This window comes from Fonsecaea multimorphosa, assembly GCF_000836435.1.
Source record: "Fonsecaea multimorphosa CBS 102226 unplaced genomic scaffold supercont1.32, whole genome shotgun sequence".
In the NCBI taxonomy this organism is placed as follows: Eukaryota; Fungi; Ascomycota; class Eurotiomycetes; order Chaetothyriales; family Herpotrichiellaceae; genus Fonsecaea; species Fonsecaea multimorphosa.
This window is the reverse complement of record NW_015971666.1, coordinates 81,193-92,295: the sequence shown is the minus strand read 5'-3', so window position 1 is coordinate 92,295 and position 11,103 is coordinate 81,193. Positions and strand designations below refer to the sequence as shown.

General features: G+C 53.1%; 4 protein-coding genes across 4 annotated transcripts; 3 read left to right on the top strand and 1 right to left on the bottom strand.

The window, feature by feature from the left end:
* Nucleotides 1–319: 319 nt before the first annotated feature.
* Z520_10699 (uncharacterized protein) lies at nt 320–1,991 on the top strand (the record flags this gene model as incomplete). The annotated part of the gene is made up of 2 exons (XM_016781191.1): nt 320–1,801; nt 1,863–1,991. 2 exons carry the CDS (start codon nt 320–322, stop codon nt 1,989–1,991), a joined length of 1,611 nt encoding a protein of 536 aa, XP_016627644.1.
* Nucleotides 1,992–3,079: 1,088 nt separating this feature from the next.
* Nucleotides 3,080–4,932, top strand: Z520_10698 (uncharacterized protein; the record flags this gene model as incomplete). Its single annotated transcript, XM_016781190.1, has 3 exons — nt 3,080–3,894; nt 3,954–4,063; nt 4,130–4,932. 3 exons carry the CDS (start codon nt 3,080–3,082, stop codon nt 4,930–4,932), a joined length of 1,728 nt encoding a protein of 575 aa, XP_016627643.1.
* Nucleotides 4,933–5,399: 467 nt separating this feature from the next.
* On the bottom strand, nt 5,400–5,873 carry Z520_10697 (uncharacterized protein; the record flags this gene model as incomplete). The annotated part of the gene is made up of 1 exon (XM_016781189.1): nt 5,400–5,873. One exon carries the CDS (start codon nt 5,871–5,873, stop codon nt 5,400–5,402), a length of 474 nt encoding a protein of 157 aa, XP_016627642.1.
* Nucleotides 5,874–6,809: 936 nt separating this feature from the next.
* Nucleotides 6,810–10,277, top strand: Z520_10696 (uncharacterized protein; the record flags this gene model as incomplete). The annotated part of the gene is made up of 2 exons (XM_016781188.1): nt 6,810–8,459; nt 8,532–10,277. The coding sequence occupies 2 exons, from the start codon at nt 6,810–6,812 to the stop codon at nt 10,275–10,277; spliced, it is 3,396 nt and encodes a 1,131-aa protein (XP_016627641.1).
* Between the last annotated feature and the right edge of the window lie 826 nt (nt 10,278–11,103).

The following is an 11,103-nucleotide window of genomic DNA, read 5'->3' as shown; positions in this document are numbered from 1 at the left end:
TGTGGAGATGCAGAGTCGCATTTACGTCCCCCGGAACGGGACTCGCCCGTTCGATGGTCGTCGGACGATAGTTTAACGAGGGCAAGATACGATCAAGCTCGCGAGGCAAGACTTGCTGCGCTGGACGGTGCCTACCGTCGCGCCCATTTGTTATCTAGGTACAGTAGCATCATTGCTATATTTAATGTCCCTTGGTCGCCCATCTGTCATGCTTTCGACCTTGTGTGACTGAGATTGAGTGCTTCTCGTTCCTCCCCCTTTCGCCTGCACGACGACTTTGTTTCCTGTGAGGCACCAAAGAATCCTCGGTCGTCACAAAATGGCCTCCATTGAGCCTACCAGCTCCTCTTCTGGGGCGCCGTCCAAAGATGTCGATATCGAAAAGATGCCCGGCGTCAATGAGACATCCGCGCCCGAAGTCCGCCACGGCAGTGTTACCCCCGTCTACGAAATAGCAAAAGCAAGACATATTCAAACCAGCATTGCGCCTCTTCGCTGGCTGAGCCGAGGCGAGACATGGCTCGACGAAAAGATGGGCGTCGAAACCCAGGGTATCGACCGTATCCCCGAAGAAGAAAAACGCCCACCCGCCCTCATCAACACCTTTTTCATGTGGTTTTCGATGACCTGCCACGTTGGCACCCTCCCTCTGGGTGTGCTGGGACCCGAATTCGGCTTGACTCTGGGTCAATCTGTCGCTGCGGTTGTGGTTGGCACCATCCTTGGAGCTCTTTGTACCGCATATACCGGCACTCTGGGACCTAAAACTGGACTTCGTCAAATCGCCACATCTCGATATTCATTCGGTTTCTGGGGCGCCAAGCTCTGCAGTGTGCTTAACGTGGTTGTCGGTGGTGGTTTCGCTGTCGTCAACGTCGTCATCACTGGTCAAATGCTCAGCGCCGTTTCGGACTACTCGATGACAATTGCCGTGGGTTGCGTGATCGTCGCCGTGATCTCCTACGTGGTGTCGATCTTTGGCTTTGCGATCATCCACACGTTTGAGAAGTACAGCTGGATTGTATCCTTCATTCTCCTCTGTGTCTTGATCGGTCAGGCTGCGCCCCATGTCGGAGCCAATGCGCCTGGATTTCCTGCTTCAAACCTGGAAATTGCTGGCTCGTGGCTCAGCTTCATGGCTATCTGCTTTTCAAGCTCGTCCGGCTGGTGTTCCATTGCTGCCGACTACTATTGCCATTACCCTGCGAACACAAAGTCATGGAAGATCTTCTTCCTCACTTTGGCCGGTATCACCATCCCGACTGTCTTTGTGACTGTCATTGGTTCCTGCATTGGCAACGCGGCCATCCTGAACGCATATCCCCCTTATTCAGATGCCTACGAAAACCACGGCTTGGGTGGCTTGCTGCGCGAGATCTACCATCCAGTGGGCTGGGCCAAGTTCTGCTTGGTTATCCTCACCTTCAGCGTTTTGGGCAACAACATCGCCATCAACTACTCCTCTGGTCTCTCCATTCAACTCCTCGGACATTACTTCCACGCTGTGCCCAGATTTATCTGGTCGTTCTTGGTCGCTCTGGTCGTGGCACTGCTCGCCATTGCTGGAAAGGACCACTTGTCGAACATTGTCTCTGATTTCGTGTCTTTGCTGGGCTACTGGACCATTTCCTTCACCCTCATTCTGCTGATCGAGGACCAATGGTTCCGCAAGCGATCCGGCGAGGGATACAACCTGGAAGTCTGGGATATGCCCGATAAGCTGCCATGGGGTGCTGCGGCTGTCTTCTCGCTACTGGCAGGGTACCTTGCGGGTGGTTTGCCCGGTATGGCGCAGGTTTGGGTAAGTGACGATGTCTTGGTGCCCCATCTTTCCTCGAGTCCATTGCTAACAATCTTTGCAGTATGTCGGCCCTATTGCTGCCAAATTCGGACCGTACGGTGGTGATGTCGGCATTTACATGTCTGGCGCCATCACAATCGTGTGCTACTTCCCATTGAGATATCTGGAGAGGAAGAAGACTGGAAGGTAGAGATGCTGGCTGTGATATAGCCGCCTTCTAGAGAGTGATCTTTTCCACGACCACGCCCATTATGTACTTGATAGTGTCCAAAATCATTTAGCAGCTCTCTAATAGCAGCTCTCATTGGCCTGAAGCTGCCAAAGAGCTTTCGGAAACACCATTCCGCCAAAAAGACAAATCCAAATTCCGTTTTTCTTCAACCAGGTTGCCCGTTGCTCTTCCGTTTCTCGCCCTTTTCCAACTCGCCCATGGTAATTCTGATCCTCACCGCGACTGGTTCTCAATCCAAGGCGAGCAACGAGGAAGCAAAGAATAGTACATATTCTGGGCTCTCCAGACCCCGCCGTGTTGTCATCCTGCATCAGCTTTCGGACCAGGGTTTTGGTAGAGACTGTCTCTCAAGGCTCTTTCTCCATTCCCGTCCTCTCCGTCGTGAACTCGGTACTTTCCACGTGGCAAACCCGGTACTCTGGTTCCCTCAAACGTGTCCGCATAGAGCTTATGCAGAAGTGACCAAGGACTGGCTCGACCTAGTCGCACAAAAACCACGAGGCCCCCCTGGCTCATTGTTATCAAAGGCTGGAGTGCTGACCTGCGCTATCCACCAACAGCATCTCGTAGGAAAACGGATTGCCTAACAGCGACAGCGTGAGAACCAACGGTGAATGGGGATTCTCTCTCTTGTCCAGGCCTAGATCTCTTTGAGAGCTGATCAAGCATGATAAGACTCTCTTAGTCTCTGCCACCAGCGCTGGGACTTTTCTCCTCCGAGCGACTCGTCGTGGCTACTTCTCCGCATCTTCGAACCTCAATGGGTATGGTGGCTTCCCCCGTAAGCTCGCCGCCAGCATTGGCTTCCGTTGATAACGGACTTCTGCAATCCCAAGCCTCTGATAGGGAACCATGGCTGTCTCGCCTTCGAACGAGGCACGAAGCTATGCCCCATAGTGCAGAAGTCCGAAATGAGTTTTGCATTCTGAGGGGACGCGAAAGGCATTGCATAACTCAACTAGATAAATGAAGGATCAACGGCAGTTTCCAGGATGCGAGCCTTGGGATCTCTCTTCCTCCAAACCTGGCGTTAATCCCTCTTCACCATGGCTTCTACCGCTGAGAAAGCTTCGACACAGATGGACGTCAAGAACACATCGACTCCGTCAGACCCGCCTTCCATCAAAGATGGCACTCACGACGACGTCGGCGTCGGTGTCGGTGTCGTCCTCACCCACGACGAATACCACCTGGCCACCCTGGGCTACAAACAGGAGTTCATCCGGTCGCTGGGCTTCTTCGAGAGCTGGGCCGCGACATTCACCTCGATGAACTTCATCTCCGGCATTCCCGTCTTGTTCGGCTGGGTCATGTACACGGGGGGACCTCAGGCCGCGTTCGCCAACTGGACCATGGTGGGCGGCCTGTCCTGTATCGTGAGCCTGGTCATGGCAGAGCTGGCCGCCTCCCTGCCCACCACGGGCGGCATCTACTTCTGGAGCTACCGTCTGGGCGGAGAGAAATACGGCCCCTTCCTGAGCTGGATGACCGCCTGGTGGAACTGGGCGGGCTGGATCACCGTCGTGCCCGGCGTCCAACAGGGCTCGACCAACTTCCTGGTCTCGGCCCTGATGATCAAGTACCCCAACTCCACGGTCCTGCACAAGGGCTGGTTCCTGTGGCTGCTCACGAGCATCGGCATGATCTTCGCCATGATCCCCAACATCTACAACCCGCGGCTGCTCCGGCTGTACTTCCGCTTCGCCGTCGTCATCTTCTTCTCGCTCTTCTTCATGTACTGGATCTGGTTCCCCGTCAAGGCCTCCGAGAAGCATTTCAACAGCAGCCACGGAGCGTTTGATTTGTTCTACAATGGCATCAACTTGGGCGACAAAAAGGAGGCTTCTGACGGGTACTGTTGGTGAGTTCTGCAAGTCGCTCCTATACGCCCAATTCATGCTGATGTCGTATGAAAAAAAGGGTCATTTCTGTTCTATTTGGAGCTTGGGTCTTTTATGGATACGATGCCTCGGCGCATTTGGCTGAAGAGACCAAACAAGCCTCAACCGTTGTCGCCAAAGGCATCTACAGTAAGTCTCTTCTCTAGTGCCACCCGGCGGGAGCCATTGGCGACAGCTACTAACAGGTATCTGCAGTTTCCACTTTCTCAGCCTGGCTGTTGTCAATTCCGACCCTCATCATCATTCTGTTCTGCATGCAAGATTTCGACGGCATCATCTCAGCAACATATGCAAACAACTGGGCCGAGTACCTTGTGCAACTCATCGGTGAGAACGGCGCGGTGGCCATTCTTTCACTGCTCTGGGTCGACAGCACGTGTGCCACAGCCAGTTGCTTCATGTCGGCCCAGCGAGTCACTTATGCCATCTCCCGTGACGGAGTGCTCCCCTTCAGCTTCTTCTTCAGGAAGCTCTCCAAGCGCAAGATGGCCGTCAACGCTGCGCTGCTCGTGTTTGTCTTGTCATGTGCCATCACAACGGCCGTCATTGGCTCTGCGGTCGCATTCTCAGCCATCACAGCCACGGCGACGATCGCCACCAACTTTTCGTATCTGATCCCGATCGTTGCGAGACAGACAGTTGGGCGCAAGTCGTTTGTACCGGCAAAGTGGAATCTGGGGAAATTCTCCGCACCATTGGCCCTTGTAGCCTCGGCGTACATCTTGTTTCTCTTTGCGGTCCTTCTTCTACCGCAACTATACCCGGTGGATGCGAACACACTTAACTATGCACCCATCTGCATCGGTATCATCACCATCATCAGCTTGGTGGGATGGTTCTTCCCCGTATGGGGCGCCATGCACTGGTTCCAAGGACCGATCAAGACCATCACCGAAGAAGAACTGCGGAATGCCCGTGTCGAAGGAGGAGTGGCGACAATCGAGGAAGGAGACGCTCTGGCAAACTTTGAGTTTGGACATCGGCGGAAGAGTGTGTGAAACGGGTCATGTAGTTTTGAGATGAGTACCGGAGGCTGTAAGAACAACAAACGACTTTGCGCCTCTTTCAGTCATAATGTATCAGGTTCCAAACCACGCACCCAACTTCTGCCGCACCTCTCCCTGGCTCTCCACAATCGTGCCTTCATATATTGTAGTCGTGGAATTTCAGTCAACAATTCGGATAAAGCACAACCGGTCCCCAAACGGGACTTAACTGGGTGCTTTGGATGATTGTTGCGTGTAGAATCTCCCGAAAAAAAAACGCACCGTCGTGAAAAACGCGGATAGGACGTTTCACTTCCCTCGAGAACACAACCGCAAAATAACGGTGCGGATGTCTTCTCGAGGAAAAAGTTTTTGCTCGGTGTGGGAATCGTATTCAAAGCCAGGGAAAAAAAGAACCAGTTTGCTCACTTTCTGTAACCCTGGCCGTGGGTGGTTACATGAGGCAGCCATGCAGTGGCCTACAACCTCTGCCTCTCAGTCTTCCTGCCGGCTGCTCTCAGCATGTTCTCGCCATCGACCAACACACACCAGCCCTCGCTGCCCACCGTGCCATCCTCGAACCCTCCCACGGCCGACTCGAAATTCTCCTTGGCGTATGCCAGGTCCTGGTCCTCGAAGCTTCCCGGCTGCAACCAGACGGCCTTTATTCCAGCCGTCTTTGCCTCTTCCAGGACTTTCCTCGTCACTGCAGGCGGGGTGAGAAACGACAGCGCAGTCTGAGATGGGTGAGAAAGAGCCGAGACCGTCGGCACAGTGTTGTATGTTTTGGAAGGAAAGGAGATCGATGGCCGACTGGGATTGATGGGCGTCGCTGGCAACGAGTGCACATGGTACCACGCCAGTATCCTGTATCCGAACTTGCTCTTGTCTTGACTGGCGCCGACGACGGCAAAGTACGGTGAGGTGAAGAATCTTTTGGCGGCGGCTTCCATCATGGGTGAGTGAGGCTGACCAAGGGAGGTCACTGGCTGCTCAAGGTACGAAAATGTTGAGATTGTGCTCGTTTCTCCCCAATGGTGTGAGCAGTATGCTAAATGAAGGGAGCCACTGGCTGCTCAAGATACGAAAGTCGAGTGAATACCGAGTGCTCGAAGCTCCCCCTTGGTTAGTATGAGAGATATGCTGAATAAACTCAGAGAAACTCGAAGAAAAGCACGTCATAGGCAGCGCCCAGCACCTAAACCTTCCACCATCGGCACCCAGGGGCCGTGGCAAAAGACAGAATAGGTGTGTCTGACAGCTGTGTTCGTACTGCTCTTGCCGTGTCTTGCGGACGCCTTCACATGTCATACAGAGTCTCCTCGTGTCCCCCTTGGCCCGCTAGGATTGACCGGGTTAGGAGACTCCCGAGACTCACGGCAAGGCAGACTCAACACCGCAATATGACTGAGGGTGACTGACATGAGGTGTTTCGGTGGCTTGATCGTGGCTTGTGAGCCTCAGGCGCCCCATCCGGGACGGGAATTTTTGAGAACCCGGCAAGCAAAGGGCCAATGGCACAGGCTGCTGGCTTCACAGGCTACTCTGTGATACGGGGGGTGGATTATTGGGCATGCCGCCTAACGAACCGCCTAACAAACAGCAGCCCTGTCACCCCCTGCAACTGGCACTGGCTGGCATCTGGGAGGGGAGTCAGGGACTCGGGCTGCGGCGGTGCTGCGGGCTCCTGTCATTGAACAAAAGTGAGTCTTTCTCACGAGCTGGTCATAATACTCTCTTGTCTCCTCGACAGGCTACAGCAGCTTCTGCTGCTTCGGTCATTATCGACTCCTTCTCTCGCATGAGTTTGCCATCGTCTTGCCACCTCTGAGAGCCAATCTCGCCACGAACCGTCTATTTTGTACCAGAACCAGAGGTCCCCCAGAGACATGGCTGATTTGGCTCTCCGCACTCGGGATCAGCCTGATATTCGGGCCCGGATCAGCATCCACGACGACGAGTCTCCCAATGATATTAAAGAACTCCTGATTGCCGACCAGACACAGAGAGCTCTGCGTTCCAAACAGTCCTGGACTCCTCCTGAAGCACTGGGATCTTTGCATCGAGCTGTGTTACGCAAAACCAGGACGCTTCCTTATCCTTATCGACCGGGCCACTTCCACGATGTCCCCGCCTCGGACCCTCTACCCTGCCCGTTGAATCGGTCAAACAGTCTCAACTCTCTGTCAACCATACAACGAGAGACGGAAGCTGCCTCGTTAAGTTTATACAGAGGGTCACCCATCTCTGCAATCAGCCCACCGTGTGCCCCGCCATCAGCGTCATTATGGACACCCGACGTCGACTACGAGCTACAAGACCCATGCCCACCTCGGCCCACGCTGAGGGTAGAAACCCTCAGTCAGCAACGCAAGCAGCAAAAGCATCTAAAGAAGCTTATGAAAAAGGAGGAGAAGGAGCAGCGCAAGGCACAAAAAGAGGAGGATGAACTACGCCGTCAGACGCTGGCTGCTGAAGTTGCCAGGTCACGGAAGTGGGCGGCGGGAGATTCGATCTCACTCCGCTCGAAAAGCACGAGGAGCATAGCTTCGCAAGTGGTCAAGAGCTTGAGCCTGAAGACTCCATTGAACAAACTCAGTCGTCATGTCAGGAGAGACAGGTCGGATCCGCCGACACTGGACGATTTCGACAGCAAGCAACAGCTCCGAGACTATCTCAATCCTTCTCCTCCACCCCCACCTTCAGAACAAATCGCTGAGCTCCCTGCCGAACTGCCGGAGTATACGCCGTTCCAAGACTCGACGAGGAGTGAAAAGAACGAGCCTGTTGCGCTGTTGGAAGATCCTCGTGCACTGAAAGAAAACAATGATTTGTCACCTCTCGAGGATGACGATGCAAGAGCGAACGACGCTCCTCCATCACCAAGATCGATGAGGTGCGACTCATGTAAGAGCCCGATTCGTCTGCAACAGGTCTACTACCACTGCTCAATTTGTGACCACGGCGACCGCATACTGTGTTCCTCATGCGACCAGGCAGGCTGGAGCTGTCGTCATAATCTTACCGAAAGGGTACGGAGTGTATCTCGCCCAGCTGCTTCTCAGAAAGTCGACGTTGCCAGCATGAGCGGAGAACAAACTCGGTCAGAGGCACAGCAATATGCCACAGCCATGTGGGGTGTGAACCTGTCAGATTACCCTGCCCACCATAAAGGATTGACCGAGTCTCCTGCTCAAGCAACACTGTCTGCAGATAGTCCATGGGCCTACCACGATATTCTAGAACAGAAGAAATCCCATGAAGCTCAACAGCGGAGCATACGTCAATCCCAGAGAGCTCTTGACGCAAAGGAACTTGATTTCCGCCAACGTGAACGCGATATGGTTTTCCGCGAAAAGGAGGTCACCTTGCGGGAACGGGAGGCTGCTATGCGAGAGCAGCAGGCATCAATCAGGGAGCAGGAGGCCGCTCTTCATGTGAAACAGCAGATGTTCGCACTACAAGTGCAATCAGCGGTTGCAAGACAAATGTCGGTACTATCCACCGGAGTCGGTGCGCAGTTCCAAGATCTGTCCCAGGTAAGTGGTTCTGTTCGTCTTGTCTCCTTGGGCCTTTTTAGAGCCGGATCTTGTTCTGATAACCACCACCAGAATGACAAAATCAGGGCTCACGCCACTAAACGCAAAGCGGGGACAGGCTCCGCGACGGTCTCACCTTCCAATTCTACCGGCTCGAATCGTAAGTATTCACCGAAGCGTACGCCCAATGGCGGGCAAGATCCCGATGAAGACGACGAGGACGCTACAGGGGGCACACCGAAGAAGATCAAGCAAGACCCCGACTCGGTGGCCACGCCAGGGAAGCTATTCGCTTGTCCTTTCTGTAGGTTTGACAAATCGAGATATTCGGAACAGAACACGCAGGAGAAACATTACCGAGGCTGTTCGAGTGGGTACTGGCCCGATATTTCGCGACTGAAGCAGCATCTGTACCGTGTCCATTGGCGACGGATCCATTGTGTGCGGTGCTATACCAATTTCAAAAACAAAGACGAATTGGACCAACATGTCCGAGGAGCTGCACCCTGTGCTTTTGTCGAATGTCCATTCCCAGAGAAGTTTAACGAGGCACAATACAACGAGATTCGGCGTAAACGGCCTGCAAGCACTCCTGAACAGGTCTGGTACACAATCTTCGGTATCCTGTTTCCAGGGATGACGCCGCCAACAAGCCCATACGCCGATAATACGGGTGGGCCTTCGGCACTCAGCCCAGGGGCAGATGAAACCCAGGGCACAATGGATGTGCTAGGGGAAGTGTTCGAATCACGCTTGAATCAGCTCACGAACGTTCCTGGGCAAGGGTGGCTTCAATCAGCGGAAGCGCGTCAGCTTATCCGTGAGCAATTGAGAGCATCTATGGCCGACGTCCTCCAGAGATTGGGCCATGTCAACAGTCCTCCTTTAGGGAATCCGTCTTTTGAAGTATCGCCCGGCTCAGCCCAGCCAATGGGTTCAGCTCGCCGCAGCTCAATCTCTCCTCTAACACCGACATCTTCCCTCCCCCCTTCACCAGTTCATGGCTCTGGTTCCACAAGCAAGACTGGGGATGGCTCGCACTTTCCTTTGCGATCACGTCCCCAAAGTTTCAGTCGCCCTCGCCCCGTCCCAGCAAGGCCGGCACCACAGACTCCGTCACAACCTGTCGAGACGGCTCAGATTTTGGAAGAGTCACCCAGTGAGGTGACCTTTCCTGATCCTCTGGACTTTTATCTCGAGGATGACCAGTACGGCAACGATTGTATCAGCTGGGGCCCTGACGACGACCACGTTCTTGACATAACGACGGACACAATGCTGCCGCCCCTCGACCTATTCGAGTTTGACTTTACATCAGAATTTGAGAAGCTAAACAAAATGCCGGGTATAGCAGAACCTCTGCCGCCTTCCAAATTCAACCCGGTCAAGCTTTCCAGCTTAAATGAACCCTCTGCGGAAGCGTCGACAAGGGCTTCTGAGCTAAAACCTAAGCATTCCACAGCGTCATCTGTCGACTCCGGTTATGGAAGTCTTGGCCACGCTTCGTCCTCCGCATCAGCGTCCTCTTGGGCTTGTCCTGGGACACAGACAAAGTCCGATTCAACACCAAAGGCTAGGAAGAACAAAGGTAAACGAAAAGCACCGGAGTTCCCAAAGGAACCGAGTCCTGTGCCGGAGTCGTCAGTCAACTTTCAGGCTTTGGATGAGTCATTCCAGGATTTTTCGGGCGCCAATCTGAACTTGAATCTGGAAGACTTTATGGATGAGTTTGACTTTGGAACAGGAATCGGCGTTGAAAACATGGGGACCACGGATCCCTCTGGTGGCCTGGACATGAGCAACTACTGCGAATTTTGAGAGACGAAATGAGCAATGTATGTTGTGCGTTGGTGTTTTCAAACTCTTTTGTTGTCCTTGTACATTTCGGGGTGTTTTGGTCGTATAGGTGTTTTGCTGCTATCATGGTCACTGGTATGTTGCTGACGGGTTGCAACGATGGATATGACTTGGAAAAAGGAAAAGATACCAGGTAATTGAAGGGAAAAGGATTTTGATAAAGTGTGATATCGGCACACTCTTGAGCTTGCTCGCTTGATATTTTCCGATCTGGCGAAGATGGAATTTAATTTTGTCTGACGCGACATCTTTGTCGCTCCTGTATATCTTTTTTCTCTTCTTGACGCTTTTCCAACCTTGTCAGACACACCAGTTTTTAAAAGACTTCCTTGGGTGCATTTGAATAGTCCAACTCCGAGCCCAGGACGACTGATGTACTCGGTAGTCGTTGCAGAAGAAATGGGATTCAGGACTCGAGCTCGAGCTCGAGCCCGAGCCCGAAATTTCATATACTACAGGTGGTTCTCCATCTCCATCGAACTCGTACTCTGCTGTCCCAGCGGACTTCAATTCCGTCTTCTTGCAATCGCTTTTGCCATCCGTTTGCGTGGGCATCAGAAACTGACATCATCGGCCAAATTTACATCATGACACTGGAATTCAATATGGGCGAACCGAATAGAAGAAGAAATGCTTGCAGGTGAGAAAGGTATCAAAGAGAGAAAAGGGAGCGAAAGTTGAAAGAAGAATTTCTTCCCTTCTTTAGAGAATATACTGTTTCGCTTCGCTTAGCAGCTAAGAGACACTCTCATTGTTTGTGTTTCTTACACTGTAGATCCATCACGAT